Here is a 17,846-nt window from a genome sequence, read left to right on the forward strand (position 1 = left end):
ACACAGAACACTAAATACCTTTTGACAGTGTATTTTTCATATTAAATCCCTTTTGTTTGCTTACCCACCTCCCTAGTCTGAAAAATTTGCAGTGCACAAGAAGCACTGCACGTCTACACAGGCTCTATCAGGCAAACCTGTGCTTCCCCTGTGTTCTGAGTTGACCAGCTGTGAACTAGGAGACTTGACAGCTTATTAGTCCAGGACTGCACTGCGCTACTGAAGCTTCTCGTTCAGCTGGCTTGCCTTTAGCAAACTTGGAATGCGAGCAAAACAAGCTCAGATATGTCTGTTCAGCCCAATGCACATAGATGTACTGCTACTGAGAGTGGGAATTATATGCATCTAGACTACAGAAGTCCAAAATCACAATCCTGGAAATCCCCCTCATCTGTCACCTAGTTTGAGGAGACTATTCTGTACATCATTATTTTATTTCAACCATGTATGCTTATGACTCAGTCTCAGCGAGATCCAAAACGCATTCCTTTACCCAAACCACTGGCAGGCTTGATGTAACAGGTGTTCTTAGAACATGGCTAACAGGTAGAGACATGATCTACTACTACCCCTTGTTCCTTCCTCCCTGCTTTACAAAACCTTAGAGCATACTCAGTTCTCTTCTCTCGTTGGGAATGTTGAAACTTTTACTTCCTACCTCCCAACAGAGTGCTCAGACTGCAGGATGATCCAGGTGGATAGATCCACCCTCCCTCTTAATAATAAAAGTATCAGAGATTCTTTATCATCACGATTGCTGCTCTACTGCTTTGGTTTGTCATCATGAGAAAGAAGGGTTCCACTGTCTGTTTAAGGACCTATGATGTATTTCATAACAGTCAATTGACAGATAAAACCCAGAATCAGATTATAAATGGTATTAGGATTAGATTCCTGGTTCTGCAAGAACAAAGCTTTTAAATTGCAGTTTTAAAGATGTCATTTCAAAATGTGACTTTTGATGTGGTTGCACAGAATACATGGCATAGCAAGGCTCGGGGGACTGCGGTTCTTTGCATCACCTTAAGGAAACAAATAAAGCTAGTACAGTATAATTTTTTTTGTTTTACATCCCTTGACAAGCATTAGAAGTAATTTGTTTTATAAGAAACTAGCGCATTCTAGTCTAGTCAGAGTAAGTTCTAAAACAGCAGCTACTTTGAAAAATTAAGACCCTAATTAGTTCAGTTTTAGGTCCCACCTGGACTAGGGTACGGAACCTGGGACTTACGCAAAGATGCACTGCCCCCAGTTCTATGTCAGGTAAGAAAAGGAGCCCTTACTATTAGGCTCAATGCCTACTAAAAATAGGACACTCTTTGTAAAGACCGTTTATTGACAATGTTTTGCAGACACCTTAGTTCACAAGCACTGTGCAGAAGCTTCAACCTTTGTAAAACAAAATACCTTTCCTGTCACAAATTACAAAGTTTGTGGATTAACACAAAGTGCCTGTCTGCACAGACCTGTAACTGATTTCTCCTGAAGCATAAGCAAAACAAGTATTTTTGTATAAAAATTTGTGGAAGCAGTAGAATACTATTTTTTGGCTCCGTCTCTCTTACTGTCGGTTTCAACATGAAGTGAAGACGGATATTCTTCAAGAGTATAGTCAGTCTTCATATTACATCTACTGTTTGGTCTCTGTTTCCATCTGAGTTTCTTGAGATTCTTCAGCTTCTGAAAGTTTTTCGTCATCTAAAATGAAATATTACTATTAATCAAACATGCTCGGTTATATTTACAGACCATATTGCAGAGCTGTCCCCCACTTAATTATTTTATGTTGATTGCCTTAAATGTTTGAGTATGTCGTCACACAAAATGCTATGTTTTAACCAAAAATAATCCTTCACTTTTTAAGGTTTTTATCTGTAATGGCTATTACAGGAAACATGGCGTAAAGCCTGTAATATCAATTCAAGGAAACAGAACCAGATTGCGTCAAAGTACATGCCTTCTCTTTGTCTATTAATGGTTTATTTATTTCAAACCAAAGCTCTGCCTTCCACTAAACTGTTAACTCCTTCACAAAGTCCTAGAAGCTGAAAGGTAATCTATACATTCATATGAAAATGTATTTTAGAGACTAATACTTAATCAAGTGTTAGTAACACAACAATAACCTTCTGCTAAAGTGCACCTAGGATTAACAGTTCATTCTGCTTAAGAAGATCTAGATGGCCTTAGAGAATGAAAATCTCCTCTTATAGCCATCTATGTATTTAATCAGGTCATGCTCAAAGGCTATACCAATTATTCAGTCTTCAGAAGACATGGCAAATATCCAGCAAACAATATTTAAAATAATATTATCCATATTAGAGCACGAAAAGCACTGATTTGAAAATACTATTTGTATGACAAAAGATGAGTATGTCTAAATTCTTGAATTTAGTTCTTGCATATGACAATTTTAGTCCCTGCTCTATTACAGACTCACTGTCTGAGTAGGCAAGTCATTTATCTTTCCTGTATTCCAATTTCTTTGTAGTAAAGCCCCAAATGATACCATGATGGCAACGATGTGTTCAAAACTACCGGAACAGGAATTACAGAAGTAAGTTTAGAAATATGCACAACAATACTTTTCTGTAAGAAATACTTTTGCTGTTAAAAAAAAAACCAACAAGTACAAAACAACCTCAAATTGCAATTTGCCATCCTCATATTTAGATAAGTCTACAGATTTAAGATTAAGCCTACAGATTAATCTGACACTGGTCAGGAAAGGACATAGTGGCTAGCTTGTAGAAGAAAAAATTCTGAGCAGTCTCAGGCTCTGGACTAACACTGGGGGAAAAAAAAAAGATGCTGCCGATGCAAGAGGGCAACAACCTCAACTGCCCATAGCTAGCCCACTGCTGGAAGCTGTGTTTCCTCTTGATCCACCAAAACCCAGCCCAGTTATGTATTACCTAATAACACTTACTCTCCAAGGTTTGCTGAAGTTCATGAATGGTGCTCAGGAGAACATGAAACTGCTTTCTTCTCAGCTCCAACTGCAATGATAAAATACATATTTTAGGAAACTGAGAGCACATACAACTAAACAACCCATAGCAGATTCTCCACTAATTACGTTCCTCACAAATTACTGTATGAAAAACCTACCTTATCTTCAACATTTTCTTTAATGTGAGAAAGATGTTGCAGTTCTTTTCCCAAAGCTTCTAGCTGCCTAAAAAGAAATTGTCATAGTGTTTTTAAAAAGTTCTGTAAAATTCTTGCAAAATAGATTTGAACTAAGTAGAAGAAAAAGAACCATTAACTAAAGAGCATAGGTAAACTAAGAATAGCAAATGAAATGACAAAGCTAAAGCCACTTCACACAAATGTTAAACTATCATGTCATAAACTCGTACTTTCAGGACTTTTACAGAAAACAAGGCCTCCAAGCTGGAATACAGCTGTGCATCGGGTGTTTGGACTGTAACAATTCAGTCCTGCCACAGATGTATTATTTATTTGAGCATACAATGACAGTTAAAGAAGTAGGTTACATTAAACACCCATGCCATTTTCATAGGCTTTGCTACTTCACAGATTTCTTTAAAATGTTTTTATTTATTCTACTCATGTCAACAGCATCAACATGGAGAACATACTTGATAAACCTACATACCCAACACACACACACAATTACTAGACACAACAGTTGGCCAAACACAGCCAAGTACCTTATCCCTGCCAACGGCCTGACCAGACAAGAGTACTAGGTAACAGGTAGACTTTACAGCAAACATATGTAGAACAATCCACATTTTTGATGAAACTACATGATATAGCTTACACCTCAGCACACATCATTAACTCAGTGATCCATATACATACTCATTTCCTTCTCAAATCCCAGTTTTTATTTTGACTGACTGCCTCTGGCATTAAGAGATAAAGGAAACATTCAACACCTGTAATCTTCATTATTATTCATATCCTTTTGAAATACATAATCTTTCAACACGTCTCTGGGATCTTCCTGCAAACACTTGCTTTCTATTGTCATTGGGACCCACCACGGACCACCACAACCCTTTCTGAGGCAGGGCAAAGAGTAACAGGTACCATAATGTACACTAGCTTTCCAGTGAGGATGGAGCATCAACTTTTACACCCAAACCTCCAGTTTGGCCCTTCTACTTTTTATCTAATGCCTACTGTAATTTATGCTCCGTGCAATGAGAATAATCTGTTTCTTTAAACGTGAAGTGGATTGAGGCTGATGATCCCTGATTAAATAGCTGGCAGAGCCATATAATGGTCAGTAAGGAAATAAAACTTTTTTTTTTTTTTTTCCTGAAGCACTTACAGCTGCTGCAACTAGTCTGGGCAGGGAACCACAAGGCCTCCAGTCCTAAGTAACTCACAATGGCTGGGAAAAAGGTCTGTTTTAGTGCTGCCTGAGGGTGTTGTCTTTTTTTGAGCCAATATGCTTGGTACCTTGAAGAGAATGCCTGAAAGAGGGTTGGGTGTGACATTATCCCTCCCTTTAACAGGAACAGGTTAACAGCTTACAGGCTCATACAGTGACTTTGCTACTATTTGGTTTCTAGTTTCTGAAACACTTCCATTTGGCCAAAACTTGGTTTACACTGTGCTGTCAGGTATAAGCAGACCGTGAGAAGACGTGCAATTTTTTGCTAGTAACATCCACGCTGTATCTGGAATTTTACTACTTTTACTTTTCGCTCCAAAGAATCTTTGCCTAGCCTTCTCATTTTTGTATCTGCTTTTCTAAGATCCAGAGTCATTTCTCGGTCTCTTAACAGCTCTTCTGATACTGCACCTAATTATGCTGCAGACACTGCTATTTAGTAGTTCAGCTCCTGTCACTTCCTGAATTGGCTCCTGTGCATTACTTGTGATTAAGCCGGTAACAGCTGCTTCTTCTTTTGTGCTGTATGACTGTTGTTCCAAGAAACAGTCCCTTAAAAGCAGAGAGAAAGTATTTTTCTGAACTTTGTCCTATTGTGCCTTATAACCTACAAAAGCTATAAATGTAACTCTCACAATAAGCCATGACATTTCTCCTCACAAGTGTTCTCAAGTGTTTTTAGTGATTAAGAGTTCCACAAAAAGCGTGACATTGTTAGTGAGGCTCCCTTCCTCCGTTCTGATTAAAGGGTGGTCCTTCTTGGTTCACAGTACGATTTTCTGTATACTTTCCTCAAACTGGAGCGAAAGGAAGCCTTGTAATTAAAATACTGGATGAAAACTTAATCTAGTACCTATATTTAAAGTCTATTCACTCAGAGAGGTCAGTTAAAGCTAAAATACTATCTATGTACCAAGCTCCCTTTAAAAATGTTCCATTCTGCTACCGTGTCATATTTCCCCATCCTTAAAATGGGGGATCATACTTGTTATAGTTCAAGTCTGTGTCTTTGACTACAGATATGGAGGACTAAGGACAAAAAGGGCATACACTGTAGCCATTCTCCCAGTGGATGAACATACTGGTATTTCAAACTGTAATATATCCTCCCAAACAGATTATAAAATTAAGTTTAAGAGAAGACAAAATGCCAAATTTACTAGCTGTAACTTACCATCATTTCTAGCTTTGCTTGAGAAACTTATGCTTGGATGTGTTAATCAAAATCAGAACAACCCCCCCAAACCTAAACAACCTGACATCCTCTAAAAAAACCCCATACTATCATTTAGCTGTTTCCATTCTTAATCAATTGACTTATCTGAAAAACTTCAATTTTGATAATTCTTTATTACGAAGCTCGGCTTGATAAGCAGCACATGCTGACTAATGAAGTTAAGAAGCAGTCAAGCCTCATGAGAATTGCCTGTAATAAAGTTGTGGCAATAAAATCAAGGCACAGCAAAACAACATACAAGAAAGAAATGTGTGAAATATTCTCAGTGGCTTATAGCTATAAAGTTGCTATTATTAGGATAATAATACAATAAAAAAAAATCTTTCTTTTGTTATGAAAGACTGTGGAATGTGAAAAGACAGCCTCCCTCTGCAATTTCAAGTGGGAACAGGATAGGCACAAACTGTGCTTAGATGAGACCAGTAACCCCATGCTTTATTTTTAATCATGTTACGAACAAAAACCTCATAGATGCAGTAAGTCCTGGAATGTTTCTGTGTATCTCCCCACCACTTCCCAAAATGACCCAAAAGCACAGCCAGTGATCCAAATCCAACACTGACACAAGCAATACCGTAAGTTACACACAAGGCGAGTTGGACAACAGGTAGGTCTAACCTGCGTGCCAGGGCAGGTTGTATTGTAATACACAACATGGTAATTTATAACCGGGCATGCAGGAACAACTACTACAAGGAAAACAAAGAAAACCTAACAGCTTTCTCCTGCTTTCTCTCATCCTGCCTTACTTGCTTGTGTGCTACATATTCTGCATGACTACTGAATCCCTTGCTGGTGCATTTTACAGCACTTCCCCACTATCTCTCTTTTCTGAGCAACTCATCCCTGGTAAACTGACATTAGATGTGCATTTACATCTGAGTTCACTTACCTTAACAATGGAAAAAATTCAAACACAAAACGATTAGCAATGCTTCTGAAGCCATACAGATGGAGATTAAGTAAAGAAATCTGATAAGGGCACAATTTTGAAATGAAACCAAAGACTGTCTTGTGTCAAAAGAAATTATATAAAACTGAGTAAAGGTCAATCTGAAACCAAGGGAATGTCAAATTTTGCGACTTCTAGATTACTGGATTATTATAATTTAATGCAGTCTCATACTTACTTCAGTGTTTCATGTCTGTCTGGATGATGCTGTATGACTTTGGCCAATGCATCATATTCTGAAAGGAATTTAAATAGTTAGTCTAAATAGTTCTGAAAGTATCGAATCAAGAACCAAAAATCAAGTACCATAGAATGGTACAGATTCTTTCTCCTTCTTGAAAAAACTGTTTTAACATTATTCAAAGTTCTACATAACCCCTTACATATATCAAAACATACCTCCAAATAGACACATATAAAAATGTAAATATACCATACTATAACATTTCAAAGTAGATTACATCAAAAGAGATTTTTGAATGAACTACAGATATGATTGTAGACCATTATCTGATCACTCAAACTTACCCAGTGCTAGTGATTCGTAAAGGATGAGGCCAGAAAACACGACCTTTAGAAAGCTCTGCATGGCTGCACACGGTCTTTTATGTGTGATTCATAAGCATTGGTTTTAGATACAATCTAATGTATATGTACAGATAATGGTGCTGTAAGATGTTACACATAACATTTTTAGTGAAAAACGCTGCATGAGAAAAAACAGGATTTTTTTTTTAAACTGTATTACACATTAAGAACAGTATTATGGTTATATAGGCAACTAACAGAGCCATTGCCTGATACTAAGATTGTACGTATGCCAACTACCTCATTCACATGGAAAAATCTGTGCTGCAGGCCAGACAGAACATACCAAAAAGCAAACACTTCAGACCTGTCTTTGTGGAGATGCAAGAACTCCACATTCCTACTGGTCAAGGTTCCTTCCATTTCCAGTTGAGTTTAAAATTACAAATTTGCTCAAACAGTTGTATTTCAAACCTTTCACTTGTTACACTTTAAAAAATTTCTTTTTGCATTTCATTTACCAAGAAAAAATGAATTCTTGCTTCTCAATTGCTAACCTTTTGACAAACCAGTATCACAGGGAAATGCTTTAAGTTTCAACTGAAATTATCAGCACATACTTTTAAAAGCAAGGAAAAAATACATCTCTCGTAACAGGTATTCAGAAAGGAGACGTACAGAGTTGTTGGATGTGTAACTGGCACCACTGCCTCTGTGTATGCCAAGGCATTTACCTTCCCTTAAAAGCTGCACGCACATACTTCCATGATCTTCAGGGCTGGGTGTAAATCTTTTCAACCCTTGTCTTGCTGTTAATAATGTACTTTAGTTCTTCTCAAGGCACCTTGTGACAGAATACTTTTGGGGTTTTTCTTTGGCCTGAAAATGCCTCTCTGAACTACTGTTTCAGGTTTTCCCTATGTTGCATGTCATTGAGATCTAGTGGTCCAATCTTACCTGCCTCATCCATCAAAATCTTTTAGTAGTGGGTGTGGAGGCCACCAGACTAAATACAGTATTCATGATGCCAGTATATTCCGTTGCACTTTCAAAAAACTGGCATCTATTTTCCAATACAATATATTTTAAAAGATAACAAAATCATGAAATTGACCAGTGTAAATACACATGTTGCTCCTTACCCTGGCGATTTTTTCGAATCCTTTTTGCTTGCAGGATTTGTTTTTTGCATTCAGAAATCTTCTCGTGTGCTGCAGCTATACTATTTTCTTAAAAAAAAAAATTGAGTTGTATTGAAATCAAACAATACATGTGAAGAAGCCATTCTGTCAAATTATAAAAAGATAAAGAGCTGTTTGTGACATGGTGGCCTGCTAGCTCTGTCAGCTTCAAAACTACATACGCTTCAATACGTTTAAAAAGCTTTTATTTTTATGTACTTTATATATTGGTAAGATGCTTACAGAATTTTTATGTGTCCTATCTATTAAGAAAAAAAAACCCAAATCATCCATCATATGTATATATTATGTTCACTAGAACTAGCACGAGCTTGTTCATAAAAAAAGAAATTGCCAAACAGAAAACAGTAATATTTCTCATCTTTACCTATATCCTTATAGATTTTTTCATAATTTTCCATTTCTCTCAGGTTCATATCATACACCAGAAGGGTTTTTCCCATTGAAAATTCACACTGTGATAAAGTACTCAGCATTCGTTGGTACTGGCTGTAACTGAAAACAGACAAGAAACAGCATAAAAATAAATATATATATAAATAAATAAAGATACCCTCTACCTTTACGAAGCAAGAAAACAAAGCCTCATGTAGCACATGGAACAGTTAAGTAACAATTATGAAATGAAGTGTTTCAAAGATTCAATGTATAATTTTTTGAAAGTGCAGTTAGAAACATGGCATCTATTCATTCCACCATCATGTCCCTATAGGTGTGAGTATTAAAGCAAAGGGCAAATTGATCCAGGGCTTATGAACTTCCTAGTCAGGGCTGGCTCTGTGACTTCTGAGATTAGCGTTTTAATACTGCAGTGTTATTATATATTATGTCCCATGGGAATTTATATCCGGTACTAGTACAGACCCCACAGCACACCACCATGCTGTCCTTCATCCCTTACTACTTTAGCCTGGTGTTTTTTAAAAAAGAAAGAACCACACCAGCAGAAATACCAGCAGTATTACCCTTCCCTAACAGAATAAATGCAGAACTGCCAACTAAAATATTCAAGTCATGATCCTGTTATAATAGCGGGACTCCCTGATGGATCACGCAGCGGCAGAATGATCCTGAGGGCATTGGAGCGGCGCTGGCACGTTTCATGATACAGCCTGCAGCCTTCAGTGATTTCTGACCCGTCTCTCATCCTCATCTCCTACCACCGTGCTCAGCATTTGTACTAGGAACACCACAGAACCACACTGAAAAGCTGATGTATATATATATATATATATATATTTTACAACGGATCTCTTCCAAAGGGATCAAGCCCAGTTTTCCACTGAAATGCAAGCTAAAGAGTTTCAAGACTAAAACCAAAAAACAAACAAAAAAACCAACAACAGACCACCAACAACCAAACAAAACCCAGAAAATAAATACCCTTCCTCTTGAGATCCGGAATTACACCACTTAATGAAACTCTTCACCAACAAATTGATCCGCCTGTCGTCACCAGCACCATCGCCATCGATCAGGAGTCGCTTGCGGATAACTTCATCTGAGGAAAAACTCCTGTTTAATGCCTCCCGCTACGGCAGCCGCATGCCGGGGCCGAGCGCGGGACTCCCGCAGGCCGCCAGGACCCGGTTCCCCAGGCTGAGGCGGGAGGCCCCGCCGCGGCGCAGGCGGACCGCGGGCTGAGAGACCCTGGGCCCAGGGCGGGGGGCGCCCCAGGCCCGGCCGTGCCCCGCCATGAAGGGCCCGGCGGCGGGGCTGTGGGGCCGCGGCCCGCCCGCGGGGTGAGAGGCCGGGGGTCGGCGCCGGGGGGCCGCGGAGACAGGCCCTGAGGCCGGGGCACGCTTTCCCGGCGGGCGGCCGGGGCCGTGAGGCGGGCCCGGCGCTGAGGGGAGCCGGGCCGGGCCGGGGTCCGGGCGCGGGGCGGGAGGGAGGAAGGAAGGAGGGAGGGAGGGAGGTCTCACCGTCGGTCACGGCCCCCATGGCGGCGAGTGCCGGAGCCGGCGGGGCGGCGGCAGCAGCGAGTGAGGTCAGCTTCCCACAATGCAGCCGGCGAGAGCGGCGGCCATGGAGGGGGAGGCGGCGGCGGCTGGGGCCTGAGCCGGCTGGCGGCGGACGCGCAGCCCGGCGGCGGCTGCGGCGGGGAGGGCCGGCGGGCGAGGCCTGCGCCCCGCGTGGAACCGGCCCCCTGGCGAGGGGCGGCCCCGCCAGGTGAGGGGCCGACGGGGGAGGGAAGCGGCGGTCCCCGCGCCGGCAGCCAGGCTCCACCTCCCCGCCCCCGCCACCGCGCCCCCGGCCCCGCCGCCCCCCGCCCGGGCCGCGCCGCCATGCCCCCGGCACATGCTCCCTCGCCCTCGACGCGCCGCGGTGGGGACGCCGCTGGGCCGGGGTGCGCCACGGCCGCCCTCCCACCGCGCTCCCTGCCTCGGGGCGTCGTCCCCGGGCCGCCGCTGCCATCGCCCTCGGCGGCCCCATCCTCCCCTGACAGGGTGGCCGCACGGCCTCGGCCCTGCAGTGATGGCGGCATGCGCGGGGGAGCAGGTGGTCGGCCCGCCACGGTGCCCGGCACTGAGGCGATGGCAGCACGAGGGTGGTGGGACCCGCGGCGGTGGCTGGCCAGGCCCTGCGGCAGGGGGGTGCGGGAGTGCCGAGCGCTGGGTGCCGGAGCCCTGGCGCGGGTGCAGGGGACGAGCCCGTGGCACAGCGTGAGGGGTCGGGCTGGCCTCTCTGGGGCCACCCGTGGGTGCGTCTCCCGCTCGATGCTGGGAAGGCAAGCAGCAGGGCCCGGGGTGTGCAAAAAGTCATTATTTTGATGCGTTTCCTGGCCAGTCTGGCTGTCACCAGCAGATAGGAACAGAAATTGTTTCCTCCTACCCTGAAGAACTAAGCTGGCACTGGAGAAGGAGGCTAGAGGTGGCTGGAGAAAGGAGATGTTAAGGTGTTACCCAGTGTTGACTTTTAGGCTCTTGGCCACTGGCCTTGACACTCGGGCAGTGCCAAAGCTGGCCCTGTTATTGTGGTATATATCATGCATGGTATGTGAGACACATGTCCAGAGCCTGACACCCTCCTATTCCCTCTTCGTTTTGGTTTGGACACTGAGGTAGGAATGGACTTGTTCTGCTCAGCACTTGGCGTTGACAATGTTAGGATGGTGGGGAAAACCAGGGTATGAAAAAAACCAATGAAGGTGTGGTATAACCTGCGCTTTCCTGGTTTTAAAGCTGTGAGTGATTGGGAGGCACTTTTTTGTTCTGGATAGCGGCATTTAACAGCTATTTATGGATTTGTGGAGTGTTTCAAGACAGTACTTTGTTTTCAGTAGACAACTGGTCAGATTCTTTGGAAGGTGCTATTGGGAAAGCGTTACAGGAAGCGGTCATTAAAACCCTGCCTGAACTTTTGGAATAAAGACTTGCTAACATAGAAAACCTGAATAAGTGATTTCTGACTTGAAAGTTTTTGTATTATTATGTGACTTGTGAGTGACATAATTTTATGTGCAAACCTAACTCTCTATTCAGTTATACAAAGTTTGGGCCAAAGAACAGGCCATGAATTCATGAGGTATATAAGCATTATTAAAAACGCTCGCTTTTATGAACTCTGAATTTGTTGCTATAGTTGGTTTGACAAAAACTTTTGTTTTTCCTAAGGCTTTGGTCACTATGATACAGTACTGAAACTAGTATTTTGCCAAAGGGTGAGAAGACCTAACTGAACTTCCCCACACAAATTTTGTAGAGTGAGGTTTGTTGCTGCCTTTCCTTGTTTACGTACTGGTTACATCTCAGAAGTCTTAAGCATCTTGAAGCATCCAGTCTTATCAAGACAGTATTTTTCTTGCCCTTCTCTGACCGCTTTCCATTTTGTGAGTCTTTTCCGTTTCTACCAGAGAGAGAAGTTGATCTGAAGACTATTGTAGCTGAAAATCCAGTTATTTATTTACACAATTATTTATTTAATCATGTTAGAATATTTTTGTCGTTTAATCCAGTGTAATCTTTTCTCAATTTTTGTTCATCATTCCGGTGTTGGTCAGATAGTCTTATTAAACTCTACTCAATGACAAATAGATAGTCCTTGAGTAATTAATTTAGAATACAGCAGTCCACATGATTAGTTAATAATGTTTAATGACTTTTGTGCTGTTCTTGTCTTCATGTGTGTTACTAATTACAAGATTCTTATGAAGTCTCTGTTCTGAGTCTTTGGCTCATAAGAACAATTTTGAGAACAAAGCCATTATTTTTCTTTTTAAGACAGGGCATCATCAATGTTCATTAACTTTTCTCTTTTAGAATGGGAAGTAGAACTTGGTAAATACATCATAAAGAATCTCACTAAGGCTACGTATTGATGTAATAGCCTGTTCTGTTTCCTGCTCTATTTTGCCATTTTAAATATCCATGAGATGTTTTTGCCCAGGAAGCCATTTCCAGCTTGCTGGATTTCTATATGCACATGAGAATTTCCTGCGTTTGGAGTCATCTTTTGATTTGCTCCATTTCCAAGTAGAGCTCCTCATCTTGTAAGTACGAAACAACCCTTGTTTCGCATGTATGGAGTATGTGTTGCACTGAGCTGTATACAAGCATGTTTTTTCCATTAACTTGGTGTCATGCGTGATGTAGATCTCTAGAGCAGGGTTGACCTACTCTTATTTGTTTGTCCTTCGTCAGTTCGTGTATTGTGTGCAGATTCTATCAAGCTATAGTCTTTTATATAATCCTTCAACTGACTGGCAGAAATACTGAGTAGCGTTGGACTTTCCTTAAGGCATCAGTATTGGAGATTCATGCAATAGGAAAAAATGTCTTGCACAGGGTATAGCACCTTACTCTGTGCCAGCTCTTTTGGAATAAGTACCTGTGTGTGCAAACTTTCAACCAAGCTAAATGCGATGTCGTTTTCCCTCTTTCCTTAAATTCCTTTATGTGTGCCATATGGTAAGGCCCTGAAGCAGCTTATACATAATAATTTGTTGCACACCTGTCCTTGTCAAAAGTGTTAAATGATCCTCTGTAATGTTTCCAGGTGATTCTGGATACAAGAAGTATAAGCTTGGTTAAGTTTAGTACTGCAAGATGTTACACGTGTGTGGAACTGGTTCAGATTTTTCATTACTGTCCTCTTTTTGTTGAAGAAATGGCTTTTAAGTACACCTTTTCTTTTTTTTTTTTTTTTAATTGAGGAAATATGTTAATGCTGAAGTTTTCTTTCCTGAAAAAAAAGTATGAGAGTCAAACTTTAAAGTGACTTTATACCTTCTCCCCTTTTCTTTAACTGTGTATATATATTCTTTTTTCCAACTGCAGAAAAAGTTGAAGGGGAAGAAGCTTTTTATAGTATTCCAAGCTATAATGAGCTATGATTTTTAGAGCCAAGAAAACAGCTTTAACTATTGATGAGGTGGATTTAAAATATTTTCCCTAAGCCTCCCTAATAATTTATGAGGTGGTTTTAGATTCCAGGTTTTCTTAGTGTTGAATAACTTCTAAATCAAACTGTTGTGTGTCACTAAATCTTACAGAGATCTAAGTATAGTAGGTCAGAAACTACAAGGTATTTTTATCCAGTCCAACCTATATTCTTGTCAGAAAGCCATACCAAATTTATTTAGTGAGACCTATTTTATGTAAGCCTATGTTTAGCATTACTTTTTACTACCATCCTTTATTTCTTTGTTGATTGTATACTGTGATTTTCTGTAAGACTGATACCAAGCTAATCTTTTGGTGTCACCCTGTTTTCTTGTTTTAAATTATGTTAGCGGTATAGTTTCTTTGCAGTGTTCTGTAGCTTCAGCATTTACTGAAAACTGGCATCAGTCTTTCAAGAGCTTGTTACCTTGTTCTGTAAAAATCTTTAGACACTAGCTGTCTAGTTCTGCAGATGTTAAAATATTCACTTCTGTCAGATAAAACTGAAATTTTTCAATCCAGTGATTGTGGTAAACAAGTAGTAGTGTTTTGTTTTTGGGGTTTGCTTTTTGGGGATTTTTTTTTAGATACTAAGCAGTGTGGTTCTTAGCCTTGTAAAAAGCTTTCCTAACATGGACCCTTGTGTTTCTGCAGAGCTAGCACATTTTCATAGAATTACAACATAACGAGAGAAGGCAGAGTGAAAATACTTGTTGCAACTATAGTGACAATAACAATAATTTAAAAATGCAACATTTTGTTATCCAGATAGTAATCAATTTTGTTGTCTACTGCCTGTGTTACCGAGATTGATTAAATGTACTGTTAATACCATACTTTAGAAACCAGGCTTCTGTCAGATAATAATTTAACCACAAGCTGTGGGCTACAGGATTGTTTTTATTTCTTTTTCACTTTGTAACTGAAAGAAGCATGTAAAATTCCAGAATTTTTTGTCAGAAGCACTTTGCAAAATACAAGTCCTAGAAATGTTTTGTTCATTAGAAAGATGTTACATGACCACTACTTTTGTCATGAAAGGAGACAAAAGCTTATCTTAGTAATTCTTAAAAACCCAACAGTGCTGCACAGTCCTTTTTGCATAACTTTTTCCTAAAGGCTCTGTCTCTTGGTTAATCTAGGTTATACAGGTAGCATTCCGATACTGCTCTTTTTCAGATATCTTCACAGGAATTATGTAACAGCTTTCTACATTTCATATCTGGATCCTACTGAATATTTATGAAGCTTGAAGATCAATTATTGTACATTTTAAGGTGATCTGTCACTATTTCATTAAAGCTTGTCAAACAAGCTAAAACTACATGATACTGGAAATTTAGGTACTCAGTGTAGAAAACAGCTTGCAAGGTCAGGGATGTGCCCAGCAAATGAAAGCATGTCTTGCATGTGTGTCAAAGGTGCTTTAATTGAGGCAGTGGAATAACCAAAAGTTAGAAGTGGTACACTGGATCCATGATACCTATTCCCAGTGGCTTGGTAGGTTCCTACTTTGCAAGGAAATCTAGATATTTTTACAGGTATGTTGTGAAACTCAATGTCATGAAACTGCTGCAAGATGGATTAGATGATTAGATTTTTCTTTTAATCAAGAAACCATTAACAACTGTAGACTTCAGCTGCCTGTGTGATGCCTTGGAGATTCCGTGTGTTGGAGTGCATTCTGTGATTTAAAATGGCTGTCAGGTAATTCTAGGGTGGCATTTAATGTATTTTGTAAGGAAGCAGCCATTTATTCTTTTGGAATTATTTTTGGCAGGTTCGTCAGTTATCTAGTACCCTCTTAGTTTATTGGCAGGATTTGTTCAGTGTGGCTTGCTATATTTTATTTTTTTTATAAAAAAGATCATATTTATATTTTTCCTTTCCTAATCCTTCAATTCATGGGTATGGTAACATTTACATTGTGCCCTGAAGATCGTAAGTGGCGTGCCAAGAGTTTTCAGGGGAAGAGGTGGATGTTGAATGAGGTTTTAGCACTAAGACGAGACTTTGTTGGCATTGGGCCAAATGGTAAATGTTTGTATTTAACTGTGGCTTGAAACATTGGATGAACAATAGGTGAGTTGTGAATATGGTATTTACTTGTGTCATGTTTAAATAAATAACTGTTAGTGCTACTGAGGAAATTTTGCACAAAGATTACAAGGGAAAACAGGCATTTCCTCCTTTGGAAAGCAGCTCTTGCCCGACTTCAGAGCCGTGTTTTCTGAATCACGTGGCCAGATGCTTTGACTTGGCTAAGAAAGCTGAATCAGAGCTATTGCGCAGCTTCTGAGTCAGCTTTTCAAAGTTTAATAAAAGTTGGTTGGTTAGTTTTGTTTTGTTTTATTATTTTTTTTTTGTAAGGAAGTCCAGGTCTGGAAAAGAAGACCTGGAAATTTTACAAGGCTTTGAGCTTGAGCGTATCATAGAGACATACTGAAAGAAATGCTTCTGTCTCAGAAGATGAAGAAAAAGAGTATCAGGTCTATACCGATAAACTTGTTTCTCATTTTAAATTGGGTTTCTATGCTGCTTTGCATTATTTTATGGTATATTTTCTTTTAATAGAGTAACTCTGGGTAGTATTTAGGCACAGCTACAATTTACAGTTCCCATAAAACATGATACACTGAAGCATGTTCTCACCCTCTGATTTCTAAGTGAGGCACAAGCCTGAGCAGTGAAACAGAAATAATAGGAGGCACGGTCGTATGTTTTGGTAACACGTGCTCAGTTTTAGGTTTTAGTATGTCAAATGTGGAATGAAAACACTGACTTGTTTTTCTGACCATCGTTATCCTACTGATAGTGACTGGAAGCAGGGTAAGACCCCAAAGAGAAGTTGTAGCCTCCTTAGGAAGAAGGCATGCCCTTCTCATTTTCTTGAGTGGGCCAAATGTATTTTCAGTTGCTGTCAGAGCAGACGGTTTGAATATATACTTCAAACCATGGTTAATGAGAAGATACCTGGTCTCTTCCAGCAGAGACTCTCAGATCCAGCAGAGGCAGATCCAGGCTACGGCACTTCCTTGCTGTTCTCAAGCTGGATGTACCAAAGGGAAGGCTGATCTAACAGAGTCCAGCTGGGTCACGTTTCCATGAAGTGGAGGGGGCCAAATGCTTTAGTATTTGCTGGTGTTTCATTAAAATTATACCAGCCAGAGCACCTTGAAGGAGATGATGAATCTGCACATTTTCTACACAGTAGCCAAAGTAGGAATGCTTAAATCCTGCCTATATCCAGGGCTAAGCACCTTTCCCTAGGGAGCATTTTGGATTCATGCTCTCTTGAAATTAGGATCATAAGCCTTTTCTTTCAAAAAGGGAGCAAAGGTCAATCTTTGCTTTCAAAACCCAGGAGGTGGCAATGGTTCTGGTTCCCTTTTCGTCATTAGCAGAGCTGTTATCCGCTACACTGTTCACCACATGTGTGGGAGACTTCAACCCAGCTATCCTCCTTCCTGAGGGGATTAATGCCCATAATTCTTTCCATCAGAGTGAGTTTTCTAATCACTAGGCTGTTGACTAGTATGAGGTAGTGTTGATGTCAGAAAAATAGACAGAACACGGTGGTGTAGCCCAACACAGAAGATTTTAGATGACTGAGGACTAAGGAAATAATCCATAAAAGCAAACTAGTAGTTTCAGAAGTGCAAGAGAAGAACATGGAAGATAATTTTTGCATTGCAGATCAGATTATGTTCAAAGATGTATGAGTGCCTTCCTGGTGATTTCCAGATTTTATTTGCAAGCAGGGATAGAATTTGGACTTGAAAAGCATAGGCAAATAGAAAAAAAATCAAATTGTGGAATAAAATAATTTGCTTCATAAACTCTTTTGGTGAGTTGCAAAAGTTAAATAGGAAAATTAATGTCAAACATTGGGAAAAAGAGAAATTCTACACTAAATACATTATCTGTGAAGTGTGTGTATATGCATATGTATTTATATATACATGTAGATTTTCAGTTGAGATACGAAAGTGCTTATATGTGTGCTCAAAACAATAAGCCCAAAATGTTACTTCTTTTAATAGTATTTACAAAACTCCCAAGGTAACTTTTCTTATAATAATGTTTTAGTAGAGGCTTGGTATAAACAAGCATTTGGGTTTGCTTGTTGTTTTTTCTTTTGCAAAACCTTAGTGCAGAATGTTTGAAAACA

At 40.3% G+C, this 17,846-nt stretch overlaps 2 protein-coding genes across 3 annotated transcripts in view; one reads left to right on the top strand and one right to left on the bottom strand.

The window, feature by feature from the left end:
• Positions 1-1,316: 1,316 nt before the first annotated feature.
• THOC7 (THO complex 7) lies at positions 1,317-10,321 on the bottom strand. Of its 2 annotated transcripts, XM_037386511.1 has the most exons (8): positions 10,217-10,321; positions 9,678-9,795; positions 8,662-8,789; positions 8,235-8,321; positions 6,743-6,800; positions 3,115-3,181; positions 2,933-3,002; positions 1,317-1,698 (listed from the first exon to the last, which is right to left on the bottom strand). In XM_037386511.1, exons 1-8 carry the CDS (start codon positions 10,233-10,235, stop codon positions 1,631-1,633), a joined length of 615 nt encoding a protein of 204 aa, XP_037242408.1. In that variant the 5' UTR covers positions 10,236-10,321; the 3' UTR covers positions 1,317-1,630. The 2 variants fall into 2 exon arrangements, with proteins under 2 accessions (XP_037242408.1, XP_037242409.1); XM_037386512.1 differs by lacking the exon at positions 8,235-8,321.
• A 37-nt stretch (positions 10,322-10,358) lies between these two features.
• ATXN7 (ataxin 7) overlaps positions 10,359-17,846 on the top strand; it is an 89,680-nt gene continuing 82,192 nt past the window's right edge. The window contains exon 1 of the mRNA XM_037386504.1: positions 10,359-10,463. The gene's annotated coding sequence lies outside the window, so the exon portion shown is untranslated. The remainder of the gene's footprint in view (positions 10,464-17,846) is intronic.

The sequence above is a fragment of the Falco rusticolus genome, chromosome 4, assembly GCF_015220075.1.
Source record: "Falco rusticolus isolate bFalRus1 chromosome 4, bFalRus1.pri, whole genome shotgun sequence".
NCBI lineage: Eukaryota > Metazoa > Chordata > Aves > Falconiformes > Falconidae > Falco > Falco rusticolus.

Excerpts from the sequence above, each read along its gene's own strand:
- THOC7 (XM_037386511.1), bottom strand. Across the intron at positions 3,182-6,742 it reads GACAGACATGAAACACTGAA|GCAGCTAGAAGCTTTGGGAA; the intron begins GTAAGTATGAGA and ends ATTTCTTTTTAG. Across the intron at positions 1,699-2,932 it reads ACTTCAGCAAACCTTGGAGA|ATGACGAAAAACTTTCAGAA; the intron begins GTAAGTGTTATT and ends ATTTCATTTTAG.